Raw genomic sequence first — 20173 nt, forward strand, 5'->3', positions numbered from 1 at the left:
TCCATGGTGTGGCCTACAAGATGAACGCTTTGGATTATAAAATGATGAATCCACATGCCGAAGCAAAACACTTGGGTGTATAGAGATGGATTCATACCAAATTTTTCCAATATATTCGTGCAAAAAATATATGTTTTTGTGACTAATATTGTGCCACATTTCATTTTTTATAGTGTATTTAAATCACACTATAATAAGATTCATAATATAGTATATAGATTTCCTTAATTTAAGGGGAATGACATTTCCCCCCTCTGGCAGATAAAATACCCCCTTAAAGGCAAAGAAAAACGTTAAAGGGGGGTGAATTTATCCTCAAGCAGTGAACCATTCTCACAGAAAAAGGGTGGATGGGGGGAATATCATTTCCTTAATTTAAATGTTTGTTATGTAAGGTATTCTATACACAATACATAGAGATATACATTTATAGGGTTTTAAATAGGCTACAGGCTGATTTATATTTACAAAATTTTAAATAGCTATGTGTTTAATAGAGAGAGATTTGCATATATGGCCATGTTTGGCTACCTCGAATTTCATTTTCATGGAAGATTAGGTTAAAGAAAAAACTCTACTTTAAGTAGAAATTTTCCAACCCGCGGGTTTACCCGTACCCGCCCGGGTGGGGTCTGGGTACATGAAATGGCTACCCGCAGAATCGCGGGTATTTTTTACCCGTACCCGCGCGGGTTACCCGTTTGCCAGGTCTACAAGAAGTTGACGACTTGAATGTTGATAGATAATTCCTCATCGGTCCCATCCAACTAAACTTGCTACTTCATCAATTTGGATTTCCGCTTGTGTGGAATTGGAGTGCCAAGATATGGCCACAAAACTAATAGCAAATTTTTTGGGATGGTTTACCATCTCTCATAGAATAGTGCATAATTCTTTTTCTTTATATTATTAAAAGTAATTGTCGGTAAACATCATATCTGGTTTCCAAACCCTTCGATCTGTATGGGCCCACAACATTATAAAAACCTCTATTGATTGGAGGGTTAGAATTTTCCTATGGGGTACAAGCTATTTACTTTGTTGACCAACAAATGAACAGTTTAGATCATCCTATGAAGTGGGCCTCACAATAGTTTTTGAAAAACATAGGACTTCACACATGCACACATCTCTCTCTCTCTCTCTCTCTCTCTCTCTCTCGCTATATATTCTTCTATGCAATGGAGGTCATATAATGTCTGATGCAAATTTTTGCATTGGGTGTGAAATACCCCCAAACGTAAGTTTTTAGTTTAGTAGGGGGTATTTTCATCATTTACCCCAAAATTTTGTATTAGAGGGAGGAACATCTCTCTCTCTCTCTCTCTCTCTCTCTCTCTCTCTCCATCAGAAACCCTAAATCAAGAGGGAGGAATCGTTCCTGGTGAAAACCAAGAGCCGTCGGAGTCTTTTCTAACGTTGGAATGAGACGAATTTGAGGTAAGAATAAGTTTTAATGGAAGTCTTATTTCGGATCTGTGTTCGTTTATGTCTTCGTGCCAATTAGGGTTTATTGAGGGGTCCTTTTCGTTTTTTGCCGTCCGGCGAAGTTCTGGCGAGTTTCTCTGGTTCCCTCAGTTGCATCAATCCATACTAAACACGCCTTTTCGCAATTTCCATACCCAAAGGGGGGCAGAACAAACGATAGATCCATGGGTGACAAGGGAACTTTTAAGGATTCAGATTAATGGTGAGGGTGACTTTTAGGTTGGATGAGGGAAACAAGGCTGTTGGTTTGAGTCGAGTGTGGGTAAAAAATTAATGATATGGGCTTCGGTTGAAGATAGTTAGTATAACTATGGGGTGGTGGCTAGGTATTGGTTGTGGGTAGTTAAACTAAAGAGTATTTTGGGTTCTTGGGCTAACAAAGGAACTTGAAGTGACTGTTAGGATGAGTGGGCTGGGAAATATGTGTTTTGGGCTCAATGGATGTTGATTGATTGGTTCTTGGGTGGCTAATGGTTAAAGAAAGCCAAGGTGAGAGAGGTACTCGGTTCTGTTAAAAGGAGTTTTTATCGTGAAGTGATGGTGAACCGCAGCCTAGAAATCTGGTGTATCCGGCTAAGAACCATGGTAAGTGGCTGGGTTTCAAAGGGATCTAGGGCTGAGAGTTTTAATTGTGCAAAACATGGCCTAAACCATAGGGAGTTGGTGGGTTATTTTGGGGCTATTTCTTAGGAAACTGTAAAGGGAATCGGATGAATGCGTACTCGGCAAATGCTAAATAATACGAGATGGGACCTCTGGTCCCCAATGTACCTTTCACAGTATCAATGAAAATTCCTGTCAAATTTCAGAAAAAAAAGCGCCTGGATTTGATGTAATTATAACATGACATGTTGAATGTGTAAATCCCCACATATCTTTAATTGTTCTCGATGAGATGTGTCACTTAGATGTAATTATCGTTACCGACATTAGATAAAATAATAACCCACAAAATCTTGGATGATACAAGAAGGGATTATGACACTTACACTATAGTTCTGTACTTCTGCAACTTGTTCTGAGCTTTGACAAACCAGAAAATAAATTAAAATTACATAAACCCTTCAATCACATAGAAATAAAGAATAAAGAATGATATTATAGGATGACAGGAATACATATTAGGTGCCTATAATTGCACCTCCAGTTAGGAAAGATAGCGTGTTGAATGTGTAAATCCCCACAACTGCAGAAATGAAGAGCAGCAATGAATAGAGAGAAGAAATCAGATTGCTATTACTACTAAACAAGGATGTTAGGACCAAGCCAGAGATTAGCATTAATGGTTGAATAGTTAAAAATATTATAAACATGCGGCAAACTAGAATAAATACATAGACATCCAAATGCTGCACATTGGTTATTAAGTTGGGGTAAAATGAGAAAGATGAATTTATCTTCAGTTCAACATTTTTCAATGAGATTAGTCTATGTAAACATTACCTCAACATTTTTAAGTTCGAACTCCGGATTATGAGCCAAGCACAAGTTCCCAAAGGTTTCACATGGCCCACTCGTTCCACGTAACCTATTTAAAGAGAGTTCTTAAAAAGTTTACAAGACTGAAAAAAGATCTATCTTGTAATCTACCTTCACTAAGGTTCGACAAATTCATCTGCTCTGCAGTTTGGGAATTTCTAATCCAAGCAAGGGAGGGACATTTCTGAATTTAAACACTGAGAAAGTAAAGAACTTACAAATCTCCATCCAAGCATAGTGCAAAGTTGCCTCCCCCACCAAGTGCCAACAAGTCATTCAAACATAAGTAGTAATATCTGTTTGCACCTATGCCAAGCAAATAATGTTATATAACTAGGGTAGAAGGGAATAAACAGACTATGTTCTTAATATGGATGACATGAGGAGAAAAGAATAAAATCCAATTATTCAATATTTCTGCTAAGTATCCGTAGGGATTAGTCCCGCCCTAAAATGGGGTGGGGATACCCTATGTCATCAAAAATAAAATAAAATCTGCTAAGTATTTTTCAATGTCACATCGACGTATAGATATATTGCCTTTGTCCATGTCTGAACACATTAAACTTGTGTGCATCACCTTGCAAAAACAAAGACAAAAGTGGGGTCTCAAGTAGCGAAGAAAATGGTGTTATGCCAATTGGGAGAAGCTGTGAAAAGGCATGAAAGTTGTATGCCTTTCACTTAAGGTGCATGCCTTTAATGAAAAAGCATATGGCTTTCAAGCCTGTAACAGTGGCGGCCCTAATGTTTTTCCATTGTGTTCTTTTTTTTCTTTTTCACATTTACTGAACTGGTCATTGCTTGCTATTAATGAAATTCTCTACCATTCAACAAAAAAAAAACTATAAACTTGTTAATCACCCATCTCTGTCTTCTTTGTATTATTTGTTTGGTAACTTAATAATGATAGTTAGATACTTTATTTTATTAGTGTAATGATGGTTAGATATTTTATGGGAAATGAGGTATATGTATTTAAATATTTTTAGTATTTTTAATACTTTTCATATTTTTTTTATTTTTTAATTAAAATTTTAGAAAATTGAGGCTTACAGCTAGCACCTCACGGCTCACGTCTCGAGAAAAAAATTCATCGCCTTACGTCTTTTGCCTATGAAAACATTGATTTTGACTCAATCAACTTCATTATACCTTGATAGTGGAGACTAAAAGACGTTGCATGGTATATAAAAATTCTACCTAAACTTCCAAGCCATTCTTATGTCAGGAGTTTTCAAATTCTTTGGATTATCAACAATCCTTTCTTGCTTTTTTTTTCCTAGAAAGAGACAATGTCATATTAGTGCCTATAGTTAGAGAATGAAGAAAGCAGTGATCATTAGAAGCTGCACCAAAACATTATTTAAAATATTTTATATCCTGAAATTTTCAATAGTTGAAAAAACAACAATGATGAGAAAGAAGAAGACAAAGAATGGAATAAACAAAGATAATTTTAGAATTAAGGATGAAACTACTCCCTTTCTAAGGACTTAAAGACTTGCTCCCATTTAAATTCTCAATACATGTGTGCGGCCTATTTATTTTGATGAAAAAAGACTAATAGCCTCTTATGACTTAAACATGCACAAATAAGTGAATAACAGTCTACAAACTAAATAAAACCCTTTTAACACTAATGATGTGACTCATCTTCTTAACTCCTTGATTCTTCATGTCAATTTGGATGGTCCCCCACCACAAGGAGTTTTCTGATTGCATGTTTACGCGTAAAAAAATTAAACATAAAAAAATGACAACAGGCCCATGCATTTACAGCTGTGACCCTCTGACAAGTAAAGATAAGATAAGGACAAAGGTCGGATCCATAATTTTGGTTCCATGTGAATCTTGATATCCTCGAGTGGATCATCTCAGTGGTTAGAAGAGAGATGGGAATTAAAGTATGCAGAAGGGATGAAGCTGAGAAAAATATTCACAGCCTTCACTTCATCCCATAGAATAGAAAAAACAACTACAAGTGTATCAAATAGTGAAGCCACTACAGTGCTGGGATCGTAACCTGGAAGGAGATTTCTTCAATGTTGATAGTTCGGATAGCAAATATTAAAAATTTAATAGTGACATACATAAGTTCTGCAGGTTAATCATTTCCCTTATTTGTATCTGTAGTGCTTCTTGTAAAATGTTCAGTTAAATCAATATTGAATTCCATTATCTGGATTCTAAAACTAGGAGATCAAACAATATCTCCCAATATCACTGGGCAGCCGCCTTTCAACACAAGGTAGTTTAAATTTTTTAGTAGAAGTAAAACAGTAAGCTTTATATGCTATAAGGAAAAAGTTGGATATGGTCACAGTATATGGTTTTACTAGGAAGAACAAGCACAAATGTCCACAAGTGAAATGTATACCAGTTGCTCTGAATAGCCTTGGTTCACCATATATTGTTGTGAATACAAATGTTTGGTTCGTTCCCTGTCAGCAAAATGTGATAAAAGGCATCTAGGTTAGCACAATAAGTAAAACAAGCGAACAAGCAACAGAGTCAAATCATAATGAAGGAGATCATAATATCTTACTTGATATTTTCTTTTTGCTGTAGGATTTAGGGGGCATTCTAGCAGCCCACCAAATACAGCACCTTTTCTATCTCCAACAATCTGGAAGGCACAAAACATTCTTCATGTGAGCTTTCTATTCCAAGTGAAATCAAGTATTCTACGAGAAACTAAAACATTTTGCAACAAGTTCACACAGTAGAAAATCTAACAAGTGAAACAACATTGCCTCACTCAAAATAGTCCAGTGTTAACACTGCAAGGAGCTTCTATTTGAATATAGAGTATAGAATAGCAGTTGGACTTACCAATAAACAAGGTCCAGGGAGATCAACACTCTTACGAAGAAGTGTACGGAGTGATATTCCATGTTTCAACGTGCTGCCCTTCATTTGAATGGTGGAGCAACACTAAATCAGTAACAGAACATAAAAATACAGTTAGTAAATGTACAAGGAAAAAATCTCTTTATCGATAACTTACCTATAAAGCAATACCCATTGGCAGCCTTTCACTATATTAGGAAGGGATGAATGCAAGAATTCATACAAATCCGAGGTTATAAATGAAGACTCATCCAAAAGAACACGAAGAAACTTGTCATCATTAAGTGAGGTCGATGCTTCTTCGAATTTATCAGAATCATTGATGCCCCTTTCAGAAACTGCTTCTTCGAATTTATCAGAATTATTGATGCCCCTTTCAGAAACCTGGTCTATATCGTCATCACAGTTCTCAAGGGTTTCATAGCTTCCGTGCTCAATTCCAAATTCCTCATTGAAATCTAGTGGTCTATCTCTCCAAGCAAACCTTTTGCTTTTCCATCTACTAGTAAGCAGTCGAAATGATGACGGTGGTGTATCAGGCTGACTAGTGAGCTTGTCCGATTTGTATCCATTGAAACCGGTGCTCACTGTAGGAAGAAGAGATAAAACCAATGACGAGAAAGAAGGTGACTCGGGACGATGTGATTCCTCCGATGAAAGCATACCCTAAGCATGTAAAAGCTTCATGTCAGAATTGGAAATACAAAAGAAAGTTGTCCAGTAACCAAACAAAATATGTGAAATGGAGATTATGAGCAGGTGACTATTCATTTCAGACAATCATTGGAAGATCTCAATTTCTACAATAAACCGTCTCAAGTAAATAGGAATGGAGACATGATGCGATCAAACCTGAAAAAATTTATTTGATATGAAGAGTAGTAATAAAGAAGTAGAAACAAAGTTACAAGTCATGGTCTGCCTATTACTGATATACCCTTTTGTAATTCTCGTTTTGCTTAACAATTTTTTTGTTATCCTTAAAAGTAGCAGTGATATACGTTTAGAGTGTTTATAACTCACCTTCCATATTCCTCTTATACACAAGGGTAGAATTGTGCTATTTTATATATTTTTATTCACATCTTATTTATGTCAATGAGCTCCAACTCCAAGTTAAGGATACAAATATTTTTCCTATTCACTCTCATCTCCCTTCAAAATTTCACCTGGCAACAATCAGAGAAACGTTGGGGCCTCTTTAATCCTCACAGTTTCCCTACCCTGAGGGTCTAGTGCTTTAACCTATGGAGGTTGGAGTTACATTCCAAATTTTTTGTACAGCTAGGGAGTGTGATGCAATCACGTTCCCCACAAATTTTCATGTAGGTTGGACAGTGTTCCGATCATTTTGTCTATTTAACCAGCTGTCAAAGGCTGCTACAATTCTCAAAAGCTCTCACCAGACAATTAAAAAAGAAAAGACAAGGTGAGTTTGCACAATTATCAAAACATGGTAGTGCCAATATCAGTAGCTTAAATATACTCATTTTGTCTATTTAAGCAGCTGTCAAAGGCTGTTACAATTCCCAAAAAGCTCTCAGCAGCCAATTAAAAAAAAGAAAAGATAAGGTGAGTTAGCACCATTATCAAAGTATGGTAGTGCCAATATCAGTAGCCTATATGTGTGTGTGTGTGTGTGCATATGCGTCTCTGTGTGTGTGTGTGTCTGAATGGCAAGATATATTAACGAAACTAAGATATTCATAAGACATTTTGGGAAGTCACACAACAATTGAAGCAGGTTGTAGATATTATAACTCTTGGTTCTTCCATTTTATTGTCTGCATCTCTCTTCCGTGATAGACAAGGATGACATTTAAGTTGGCATCCAGTCTTATGAAACTTTAATCATATCGGAAAGATAGAGTGGAAGCAAGATGGGCTCCGATCGTTGTCACAAAAATGCAGAAGAAATTGCATTTTGTTGGTTCAATTTGGGCAAGTTGCCATTTCCAAAAACATTATGGGGACACATAACGGGGATTATTTCCTATCCAGGGGACAAGAAAAAGAGACTTCAGCGGGTTGTGGATGATGAATTGTTCTGTTTCCAACTTGACGAAGAAATCATGTAACTGAAATAAGGCATATTAACTGTAATTGAGTACTTTAACAATCTGGAGTCCATATAAAAAGTGCTGCCTCATTGTTTTTTGAAGACCATGTCTGTGTATCAGTAGAAACAGATATTGTTTAAACTTTGCTAATGATTCTAGTCATCTCCCCACTACATCAGGCCCTAATACATTCAAGGAAGTAATGTTCATCTCTTATATTCCTGTTAGTTCTCTTGCTAAAATCCCAGAGTGTTGATTATCCTCTTCAGAGATTTTATCCTAGAATAATTTTTCTGCATCTAACCTCCTCACATTCAGAAAAAGAATTATATTCCCCAATACAAAAAAATCAAAAGGCTATGCAAAAAGAGAGCACTAAGCAATCAAATTTGGATATGGTTCATTTTCTATAGAAAAAAGCACTATGTGTGTGGATTTTTCCTTTTCATCCCTTTCTTTCCTTTTTCTTTTTCTTTTTCTTTCGATTGGGGTCTTTCTTTTTTTTTGGAGGTGGGGGGGGAATAGATTTAGTTAGCCAAAGTACTCACATTTCTGAGAGTTAGAAATATCACTTGTGACTCAAGATTTTATATAGTTTAATTTAGATTTATGCCATCATTCCAGTGCAATTCCTTTACTTAAGTTATGTTTATTTCACATTATTAGTAAAAGGCTCATCATAGATGGCTCTAATGACATAAGTTGCAACAATTGAACTTTGAATATATGTCGGCGATATGCACGCCTTAGAGTCACTAGGGCACAACCTTATATGACATTTTCTGCCATTGATGAGCTGTTCCAGTAATAATTACCCAGCGGATTATCAGATATCCAGCCTCTCTATTGTTTCTCCTTTCGGTCAGAATTCTTGCCTATACAATCTTTCTCTTTTTGCAAACCGTAGGACGAGACTTGCAGTTACAATTGCTAACTCAATCCCAGAACACAACAACAAGTATTGAGCTCCCAGTGTAACTAACGCATATGGCTAGTGGTGTGTCTGGAACATCATACGTTATCAAGGAAATGGAGCCTTAGAAGGAAATGGCTAGTGGTGTGTCTGGAACACAACAATGAGACTTGCAGTTACAATTGCTAACTCAATCCCTTTCACAACACTAGCGTTTTCCACCACGCTCCCCATCAGCTTCTCCTCATACGTTATCAAGGAAATGGAGCCTTAGAAGATGTACTTCTAGAAATCGATAATTAACTCAGCAGAGCAAGCATGGTAAGCGAGGGCCCTTGCGGACAAAAAAAAAAGGTAGAGAGTGGAGAAAGAGATGTCGCCAGCGGAGATCTAGGTGGCGCCATCAAGGTCGCGATCGAAGAGAATGGCGAAGGAAAGGGGGCATGGCAGAGGAAATGGAGGTTATTCATGGCTGAGGAATTCCATGTCGCCGTTGAGGCACTGGTATTTGTGAAAGAGAATGAGGACGAGCGTGATATGCTTTTGGTGGGTGCTCGTGCAGATGTCTTCGTGCACGGTGGACATTTCGGTATTAGGAACCCACCCCTCAAGACTGAGAACCAACATTACCACCATTTTCTCCTTTTGGGTATGAGAAGTCGCATACATTCGGTGGGCACTGGAGCAGTTGTCTTCATACTCCTAATTATAACTAACATAAAATTCCTAAAGCAACCAGCTTATTTCCAAATCCACCTTGTATCACTCACTAGGGTGAAAACCATGACTGAAATGTGCCTTTGATCATGGAACACAAAACTCCCCAACATGAATGCAACAAATAATAAAATCTTAGATGCTGCCTCACTGCACATAATCAAATCAAGCAAAGGAAAGTCTGTGTAAAGGAGAAAATAATCAGAGAAATGACATCAAATGGTCAAAGAGACAAGAACTCAAGAGGCCCACCAGAGAACAACTGTGGAAAAACTAGATCTATAGAAAGTGTCATCGGAAGAGTCAAAGAAAAAGTGCACATTGATAATGTCAAATACAAATGAGAAACTGGCATGAGAGGATCGCTGCAACATCTGAATGTAATTTTTTCTGACAAAGAGCATCAATAGTTCGTGATTAAAGGAAGACCAAGCATATCTACCTATAGAAGCATCTATAGAAGCACATGTGTTAGAAGCAAAGCCTCCATAGGAAAGTGACACGACTGGAAATGCATATACAACGCACGCAATTACAGAGATCATAGTGCTATTTCCCATTAAGGTGGGTACAATGAGTATAAAACCAAAATCATGTTAATTGGTAGAAGTTGCTAACTGATGATGAATGTTGCTAGGCAACTGGTGAGCCAATAAAGCCACTTAGAATGACCTTACGACATATAACAGAGGAAAGTAAATGACGGTGCATAATCGTCACAATGTGGCGAAGTTTCCTCTCTAGTCTCTACTACTACACTCCAAAAAAATTGTGGGGGGATTAATGACAGAGGCAGTTCCATGATTATTTTAATGATCTTATACTAGGCAGGTAGCAGTTGGTCTCCTCTAAATCTGAACATCATATTTGGAGTGGAGAATGACATTCAATTCAATATAAGTAACATAAAGATTGTATGCCAATATAGTCAGATCTACAATGTTTAAAATGCATAATGAAAATTGGGCTAGCAATAAAGAATATAGCTCACTGCTCAATAAAAACATGAACAGATCGGCTCACAAATATGAATGATCCAAATCAAACATTTCGAAAATTTTGCCACACAAAGAAATCTCAACTCATCTCATATATAAAAAAATCGGCATTCCGCTACATCAAGAAATTAAACAAAAGAAAAACCTATGATTATCTTTATCAAACATGTTAAAATTCATGATTCGAAACACAAATCTAACCGCTGCCAAAGATCAGATCATATATCACATTAACTTGCAAACTTCACGATCTAATCCAATGAAATTAAAAGAAATTCAAATCAATCAATTGTTTCGCGAATTAAACGGATATTTGAAACTAGGGCAAAAAAAAGGAAATCAATAAACAAATGCATCCGAAAGAAATTAATGAAAAACCTTAATAAAAAAAATCAATGAAAAACACGCCCATTTATTTCATTTTTAGGGAAAAAACCCTAAAAAAAAAATATACCGCTGGTTCAGGTCGAACGACGGGAGAATCTCTGGCAGTGTTCGATGAAGAGGACGGAGAGTCCGCCAGAATCCGGGAGAGCTTTTCGGAGACTTTTTCTTTCCATGACTGCATTGTTTTAATGGCGAAAATGAGAGACAGAGTAGGAAGAAACCCTAACCCTAATTTCCATGAAAGAAACCCTAATTTAAGGACATTGGGGAAAAATGGAAATGATTGAGAAGCAACGGCAAGGAAAGTTAGATGCGGTGTGCAGTTAAGAACGCATTTTTCTTCTTTAAACGCATGTATATGGTTTTTCATATGACTTTTTTGACAGACGAGAGTGATTGTCGGCTATTTGTCCCTATGCCCACGAGGCTAGAACATAAGACCCGGCAAAATAGAGACACAATTGTGATTGGGTCCCACGGACACGATCTAGACCATTCATCTTGTGGGGGGCCCATCGTACAGATGATGTTAGCTTTATATAATAGCTCTTCATTCTCCAATGAAATGATCTGTAGAAGATTCCATAAATGATTTTTTGGTAATCTCCGTATTCATATCAGCTCAGATCGGAGGGTTAGGATCATCCTATGGAAATGATTTTTAGGGCACAACCTATTTACGCTGTGCTCGAACAAATGAACAGCTTGGATCATCATATAGAGTGGGCCGTACCTACTTTTTTAGACTTCACGTGTTTTCACAGCCACCCATCATATATATTCTCGTTACTCAAATTTATGTGGTGCCTCGGATAAGAAAACTCATTAAATGGCAGCTCTATAGCCCGGAATGGTATACTAAGTTTATGACTGGCCCCTTAGTAATAGAAGGTGACTCTGCAAATTTAGCTTGGGCTAGCAGTAAAGCAAGCAAACACAGATCTAATTATGTGAGTTGGATTCAATTTCCATCTTATGAAGAGATTAGCAAATGAATGCGATAAGTTGGCAAAAGAATCGGAAAAAGAATGGGTAGAGGTTGCTAATTGATGATTTGTGGATATGGAGGAGGTTAAGATTAAAAAAATAAAAATAAAATCGCGGAATTTATCTTGGAACTGAGGGCGGCACTTGAAATTTTATTGATAGAAATACAAGTACAAGAGGAGTTCAAGATAAACACATAGGGCCTGTTCAGTTGCGCGCAGGAAACGGAAAGGAATAGAGTTTGCATGTAAGTGCAGTTGGTTGTGATGAAAGCAGTATTGAAGGTTTAGTTAGAGGTTTGAGGCTAAGGAGGGTGAGCGCCTGAGCGGTTTTGTTTGGGGTTTTCTGTTCTTGATGGATTTGCTGTATATATTGGTGGGCACGTCTTGTCCCATATTTTCTTTGTTTCGATCTATTCTGCTTTTCTCTTAATAAATCCGTTTATCTTTCAAAGAAAAATGCTTAGGAGATGTATAGACCTCCTAATAATGTTTAAAACCATGATGGTTACATTAGCATACGTTTCTAAAGATATGACAAGTGAAGGTACTTTTAAAATTTGAAAAAAAAAGGAGAGAAAAAAGGTTCTCTTTATGGCTTAAAAGCCTTCACGAAGGCACCATTTTCATTGGGCCAACAACAAAGTAGATGCTTTTGTGCTGTAAAGATAACGTTGTCGATAGATCATAGTAGATAATAACACAAGTCTGTCTAATCAGATAAAAAATTTACTCTATCTGCATGGCCATGTTTTGATAATGAGTTCACCCATTATCAAAATATGGTTGTCCACCTATCAATTCCTTAGAAAGGGGGGGGGGGGGGGGGGGGGTCTTTTTATGCACGTATGAGAGCCAAAAGACGTATGAATGGGCCCACTTATTCAATGATCCAAAGTGCCAGTGGGGCCTACTTGATGAACAATCAAAACCATTAATCTTTTAGTTCTTGTCATAGATGGGTCATATGAGAAAATTCATTCGCACCAGATGATCCTAACCCTCTAGTCTATGACACATCTAATAGTTTGGATCATTGAACAAGTAGACCTTACTTTGTACTTCAACTTGCGCATGTAAGGAACTTCATTTTATAGGCTTATATATCAAGGTTTTCATATGATGGATGCCCATTCTTTTCAATGGTAAAAGTGGAGGCCACTTGCTCAATGATTTTAACACTCAGATTTGTAGAGGACTTCATATTTTTTGACAGTCTATTTAGTGGTCAGCAATTGGAGGATTAGAAATATCCATGGTTTTAAATTTCGACAGAAGAAATTTCGGATTTCGGTCATAACCCAAATCGAAATCACACATACCTAAAACATTACTTTTTTTTCGGCCGAAATTTCAAATTTTCGTTTTTCCGAAGAAATTTAAGGACTTTCAACCCAAAAATCTAGAATTTTCTAATTAAATAATAATTTCCCAAAATTTCAACCGAAATTGTGTTTTAAATAAAATATTATTTTAAATTGTTTCATCAGATTTCAGCCGAAATTTCGGTGAGGACCAAAACACATTCTGAAACCGAAATTCGAAACCATGGAATTATCTTAAAAGGGTGAATTTTGCTCCATGATTCATCTATATCTATCGCTGAGCTTAACAAAAAACAAATGGTTCAGACTTCAGATAATTGAGCTAGTGTCTTCATACTTTTGCTGAACGTATCTTTTTGTAGAAACATAATGCACGTCCATTGTATAAGAACCCTGCTTCGGACAATTCCAACTCTCCATGGAGAAAACAAAGAAGCAATGATTCACAGCTACAATTTAGAGGGTTAATTGTTAGTGGGCTTTTAACTTTTTATACTGTGAGCACGTTGATGCAAGCGCAGTATAGTGGGGACTACATTATGGGGGAATCCAAACCGATAATTCGTTGGGCCTGCTTAGATACGCCGTACCCAGAAAATCATCTCCATAGTATGATCTTAACCCTCCAATTTATAAAGGGTTCTAGTATCGTGTCGTCCATCTTACACCCCTACAGATTGGAGGGTTAAGATCATCGAGATGATTTTTGTGACAACACTCTAATGTGACATGGCTATGGATTTCCCAACAATATGAACCCCATTATATTATTTAACCCACGCATTCAACACTAAAACATTTTTATCCAAGAGAAAAGAGCCTACAAGTACAAAGTCATCTGGAAAAGAAAAAAAAAAAAATCCTACATGCATGAGAAAAAAAGCCAAAATTGAAAATCCCCTCTTCCACCACTTAACCAAAGTGACAGACATTCATTCTTCCTTACACACACCACTCTCAAATGCTTCACAACAAACTCCCTCTCTCCCAAAAAACCCATTTCTATTCCATTTCTCCCTCAGTTCACCACCCAAAAAATGCAATACACAAAATCTACCAAAAATGCACAGATCCATCCTCTCAATAATCTGCACAAAATCAGACAGAAAAAGACAAACCCTGACTACTTTCAGTTTAAATTTCAACCATGTAAATGAAACACAAAATAGACAAATAACCCAATCTCCCTATGTTGTAGAAAAAACATAATAACCTCTCTCCTTTACTGTCATTTTCTTTACTTACCATCGCGTTTCCTCCCCAGAGATCTAAGGAAAAGGAGAAAAATGACCGCAAACCCCAATGCAGCAGCCCCTCCTACAACAATAGCGACTGTCTTTCCTGTCTGCTGCCCTGACCCTATATCAACCAAAGAAGACAACAAAGAAAACCACCAATCCTTTTCAGAATCTTCACAAAACCCAATATTCAAAATCAACTATATGTGGTTATTAAGAGTTTGATTTTGCAAGAAAATACCACACACCAAAGCTTGGCTTATAAACTATTCCTACCACTCAAACCATACACGTGACCATCATTCCAGCCTGCCTATCAACTGACCCACGATGTGCCATATATGTTGAAAATGTTTTCGGTTTTCCAATTTGGGTGGTCCACATTGTCAACCTAACCTAATTAGGTTTAAGAATTTCTGGGTTCAGGGCAACTAAGGCTAATCTTTCTTAAGATCCTTAGTTTAGAAAGAGTAGTGCATGGAGGGAAACTAAACTCTAATCCCTAATCATATAATAAAGTGGTTGTTAATGGGAGCAACCCACATTAAAAGAAAAGGAGAAGTGATTTAGAGCTCTTCCCCATGTGGTACCTGATCTACTAAGGCAAAGCCCTAGATTCTATTGATCCGAGCATCTGAACTTTGGGTAGATCGGAAGATCTCTTCAGTGATCGAAAGACAGTGTTTATTGGCAGTGTTCTAAACGGTGGAATCACACACATTGCTTAGCAACTCCATCTCATCATCATTATTAAAGGTACGATTTAATTTCCACATTAAGTTTGAATTAAGCTAACACCATAGCCTAAAAACTACACTCAATTCGTGGACTTATGGCATGCTGTACCAACAATCCTGCCATTCAAAGGTTTGAAGGAAGCAATTCAATCAGTGGGACTTATGGGTATGAATCCATGACAACCCATTCACCAATTACACTATACAAGATGGCTAATAGACTAGTTTCAGAATATAGTTTCACCACAACATCACATTCCTCATCAAAATCGATTCTGCAATCTCAATCAAAAATACACTTTGAACCAATTTCATTGAATTTCCCAAATTCAATCGAATCCATGATTTGGACAAATGCAAATGCATGTCTTCCGTGCCTAGATGGGTCCTACTTAGGGTGGAGTTAATAAATTAGTTTAGATCATAGTAGCGGGAAATACCTTGGGCAGGTGGGAAACTCGTTTCCCATAAGACGTGTTTTGGAAAGGTAGCAAACTCATTTCCCCTAAAAGATGGGAAACTCGTTTATGAAATGCATGAGAAACATATAAGAAATTCGTATGGAATACGTGAGAAACGTATGGAAAACTTGTAGAAAACGTATGTGAAACGTGTGGTAAATGTGTGAAACTTAAGAAAATCAGTTAGAAAAAAAAAAAAAAACACACGCACAAAAATTGTGGAATAGATATTAAAAAGGAAAAGTGTATACTGTAATAAAAACTAAAAGTAAGAAATATCCAAATAGAAACTTAAACTTAACAAGTTTTAAATCTACAAAACCATATATTTCATGTTTTTCTCGTGTTTCACATGTATTTTCATTAGCATTTCTCTATCGTTTCAACGTTTCTAATGTGTTTTCTAAGACGTTTCTCGTATGATTTTTTATTGTTTTCCCGTTTCTCATTTCCCCTTTATTTTTTTTCTTGCGTTTCCCGTTTCCATTTCTTGTTTCGCTTCCTGAATCCATTTCCCACCCTGGCAAACTATGGTTTAGATATTTGTAATTTGTAGCGTTTTTCCACATGGTCCATGAATAAGGCCCTGTTCGTTTCAGATTGTGACAACCGAGTGAGAGTCTTAATCGAATCAGTTGGGGCCCTCACCGCCAATAGTCACAATCTGTAACAAACCTGTTTGTTTTAGATTGTGAGGACCAATTGTGAGCCCCCAACTGATTATTGGCTCAAATTTTCGTTTAATTTTGAGCCAATAGTCAGATGAGGGGCTCACAATCTGAAACAAATAGAGATAAGGGTTTAAGGTGTCTAGATTAGCTTGAGTACGAGTTTTAGAGGAAATGACAAGTAAGTTTTCCAACAAGTAAGTACCACTATTCAAAGGAATGAAGAAACTTATCCTGAAAATTGACCTTTCCCTCGAAGTGGGTCAAGATGCTGATCTCCGCTCTAAGAAGACCCATCATGTTGTGAACTGATTTGGGTTCCTAACAATACAACATAAAGAAAAGGAAAAAAGGGAAATGGGGAGCCCAGAAATGTACCTGAAGAAAGGCCACCACCATTTGTGTAATACCCATAGTTCATATAACACCTATTCAGATAAACCTGCCCAGCAACCGAATTCCCACACTCCACCTCTGCCCTCTGCACAGCCTCTTTAACACACTCCCCACAATCAGAAACACTCAAATCCCCTTCACATTGTGCTGTCACATACACCGAATCATAAGTAGTCGCATAATAACCACTTCCCCCTGCAATCCCAGTCTCCAGATTACCAAAAGCAGTATCCCTCTTATTTTCAAAATTCGCCCCCTTTGAGCTACAAATCTTATATAACAAATCAGTGCCAGAACCCTGGGGAAAATCAGAGGTTTGATAAACCATGTAACATCCGGTGAGATGAATCCGGCCGGCGATGGCTTGGCCGCAAAGAGTGCTAGCCATTTGAGGTATCATTTTCACGCAATTGTTACAATCTGCATTGCTGATATCTCCCCGGCATTGGAATAGGCCGGAGATGGAGTTCCGGCCACCTCCGGCGGTGGTTTTGAAGAAGTGAGAGGTTGAGGATTGGGAGATGAGAGAGTTGAAGAGAGTGGTTAGGGTTTGTTGGAAAGTATAGTCTTGAGAGTTTTGCTTTGAACAACCCTTGTAGATGAGTGTGTAGAGGTCGGCAGGGGTAGAGAGAGGGATGAGGATGGTGAAAATGGTTAAGAAGAGTAGAGAGAGGGAGAGGGAGGATGATTTGGAAAAACCCATCTAGGGTTTGGGTTCAAATCTTGGGTGGGAAAGGGGTTTTGTGGGGTTTTGGTAAGAAATGAAAAAGGGGTTTTGGCTTTGGGAGCGTAGGGTTTTTTTTGGGCGGTGGGTCTTTTTGTTTTGGTGGGTCTACTTAGTTGTCTCAAATTTATGTAGAGATGGGTGTCTTTTGTTCAAATCATGGGTGGTAAAGGGGTTTTGTGGGGTTTTGGTTAGAAATGAAAACGGGGTTTGGATGGGTAGGGGTTTTTTTTTGGGAGGTGGGTCTACTTAGTTGTCTCAAATTTATGTAGAGATGGGTGTCTTTTGTTCTTATTCTTATTAGAAAATATAAAATAAGGATAAAGTAATGTTAATTAAGGGGCTGAACGTGAATTTGTGGAGAATGAGAATAAGGGGTTTTGGGTTATTAATGTATGTTGGAGAGAATCTGATTTATTGAGGAAGAGATGAGACGGTTTGACAAAGGAAAGTGTTGGGCTGATCGTCTTTGAATTCGAATTTTGTGATTATGATTTTCTTATGAGTTAATTTGCCTTCTGAGTTTCAGGGTTTTATATCTCTTGGCGTTGGAAGATTAGGGCCCAAGGAAAACGTGATTACTTTATATGACAAGTCACTAGACTAAAGAATTCGATTTGGACTTTGGAGAAGGTAATATATAGGACAAGTCACTAGACTAAAGAATTTGATTTTTGAGTTATCTGATTCTATGTTTTCAAGATCAGAGAGACTAATATAGTTTGTAATGTAAGGAACTCACATTGGGTTGGATCCAATAAAGAATCATTTGTTCCAGGGTTACTCCGGTGAAGAGAAATTTGTCTTCCAAAGAGAGAGATGATATATCTTTAGACACTAGAGAGGTGTTGTACAGAAACTAGAGCAATGGGGGAAGAACATGGTGTTTCGTCCTGAATTCAGTGTAGTTAGTACTTATGGGATTGCATGTAGTTATAATTAGGGCTTGAACTTGGGTTGGGTTTTACTCGACCCGCATCGACCCAACCCGTAAATAGCTTGGGTTGGGTTCATGTTTATCGGGTTTCGGGTCGAGCCGGGTCTACGATCCAAAAGCCTGCATGAATCTCGGGTCGAGCCGGGTTTGAAGCGGCCCGACCCGACCCGAGTTACTTAAGTTATAGTAGGTATTTTTTTTTCTAAAACTTTGTTACTTTAAAAGTGAAAACTTAAAAGTAAAACTCACAAACGCACGCAATCATGGGGGCTCTTTCCATCTCCTGTTTGTTTCCCCCCTTTAGCTCTAGGGTTTCAAGTTTCAACTAAATAGTTAATGCACTAAATAGTTTGTTGTTTATCTCATATGAGTATAATCTTTTTCATTTGGTAATGCATCAATTTATTCTCTTTGGACTAGTTATTAGTTAATGCACTAAAGAGTTTGCCATGCTTGAGTTTTTGTACTTCTATGAGTTGAGTTGCCTTGCCAAACAAGAGTTTTCATTACAAAATTGCGTCAACGTGAAAAAACCCGACCCGACCCGAGATTTAACATGGGTAGGGCAGGGTTTGGGAATCGTGGGTTTTCCGGAAAAAAACCTGACCCGAGATATTTCTCGGGTAGGGTTGGGTTCTTCAAAACCCGACCCGCCCGACCCGAGTTGCAGCCCTAGTTATAATATCATCCCTTGATTAGGTGATAGCAAAGAAGGAAGATGGGAGCCTAAACAAGCAACATGCTATACAAGGAATGTGCTAAGCAGGCAAAAAACTATTTAAGGAATGTGCTTGCTGTTAACACTCTAGCAAACTCAAGATGCTTTGGATGCCATTTAAAGTTTAGAAACAAGAAAACGTAAATGAGGGATAATGAGATTTGGTAGATAAATCAACCATCTATTGTTTTGATGGTGTAAAGGTCATGGAAATGGTCTTCCACAACACATGATAATGGATAAAATAATAGTTAACTTCAGTATGTTTGGCATACATCTAGCCCTCTGCAAAGCCAGGGTAAGGCTGCGTACATCTAGCCATCCCCAGACCCCGCAATGGCGGGTGCCTCGTGCACTGGGCCGCCCTCTAACTTCAATATGTTTGGCGGGTTCATGGAAGATATCATTGTGAGAGATCTAAATTGAGAGTACGGTGAGAGAGAAAAACACCCATTTCATAGAGAAACCATAGTAATTGAATTACTTTTGTTGCAAGATGAGCAAGTGCACGATATTCAGCTTTTGCGCTAGAGCCAACAACGGCTGTTTTTTCTTGCTTTTCTTGGAATGCTAAAGTGAAGGTTGCCCTTGTAAAAACCAGCTACAAGGGCGCCCCCATTGGAAAAAATCACCAAAGTGCATTTTATTATTCATTTAATTTTACATATTTGTGTGCCATTATAAATGCACCATTGTGAGATGGTCCATTGGGGGTGCCCTTGTGGCTGGGTTTTGTAAGGGCACCCTTCACTTTCGCGTTCCTTTAATTATAAAAAGGAACCATCAAAAGTATAGTTGGTTTATCTTTTTTTTAATGGAATGATCACACACATCGTAGGTGAATTGTATTACAAATGCTTCATAGCTATCATACACTGTCACGCCCTAAACCCGCGCCCACACCCCAACAACAACCACATGGGCGTGCAAGGCCGAAAACATCCACAAATACCTGCTTAACTATCAGAAATATACAGAGCAACAAACGGAAAGCATTAATTAACCATTATAATCCAAAAGTTAATAAATCTCCAAAGATCCTCGAGCAAACATCGCTCGCAATCCACAACTAAACAAATAAATAAGTT

At 37.7% G+C, this 20173-nt stretch overlaps 2 protein-coding genes across 3 annotated transcripts; both read right to left on the reverse strand.

Moving 5' to 3' along the window:
- Nucleotides 1-2392: 2392 nt before the first annotated feature.
- Nucleotides 2393-11303, reverse strand: LOC143890148 (TLD-domain containing nucleolar protein). Of its 2 annotated transcripts, XM_077394725.1 has the most exons (8): nt 10963-11303; nt 5978-6486; nt 5803-5875; nt 5516-5596; nt 5348-5411; nt 3186-3273; nt 2932-3016; nt 2393-2674 (listed from the first exon to the last, which is right to left on the reverse strand). In XM_077394725.1, exons 1-8 carry the CDS (start codon nt 11263-11265, stop codon nt 2636-2638), a joined length of 1242 nt encoding a protein of 413 aa, XP_077250840.1. In that variant the 5' UTR covers nt 11266-11303; the 3' UTR covers nt 2393-2635. The 2 variants fall into 2 exon arrangements, 1 of the variants encoding a protein (XP_077250840.1); XR_013255129.1 differs by lacking the exon at nt 2393-2674 and having other exon boundaries at nt 3186-3263.
- Nucleotides 11304-14053: 2750 nt separating this feature from the next.
- LOC143889187 (plasmodesmata-located protein 2-like) lies at nt 14054-17574 on the reverse strand. Its single transcript, XM_077393384.1, has 3 exons — nt 16689-17574; nt 14452-14565; nt 14054-14294 (listed from the first exon to the last, which is right to left on the reverse strand). The coding sequence occupies exons 1-3, from the start codon at nt 17407-17409 to the stop codon at nt 14287-14289; spliced, it is 843 nt and encodes a 280-aa protein (XP_077249499.1). The 5' UTR covers nt 17410-17574; the 3' UTR covers nt 14054-14286.
- Between the last annotated feature and the right edge of the window lie 2599 nt (nt 17575-20173).

Source organism: Tasmannia lanceolata, unplaced genomic scaffold, assembly GCF_043159265.1.
Source record: "Tasmannia lanceolata isolate RefF3 unplaced genomic scaffold, GAP_Taslan_0.1 ptg000013l, whole genome shotgun sequence".
Classification (NCBI taxonomy): domain Eukaryota; kingdom Viridiplantae; phylum Streptophyta; class Magnoliopsida; order Canellales; family Winteraceae; genus Tasmannia; species Tasmannia lanceolata.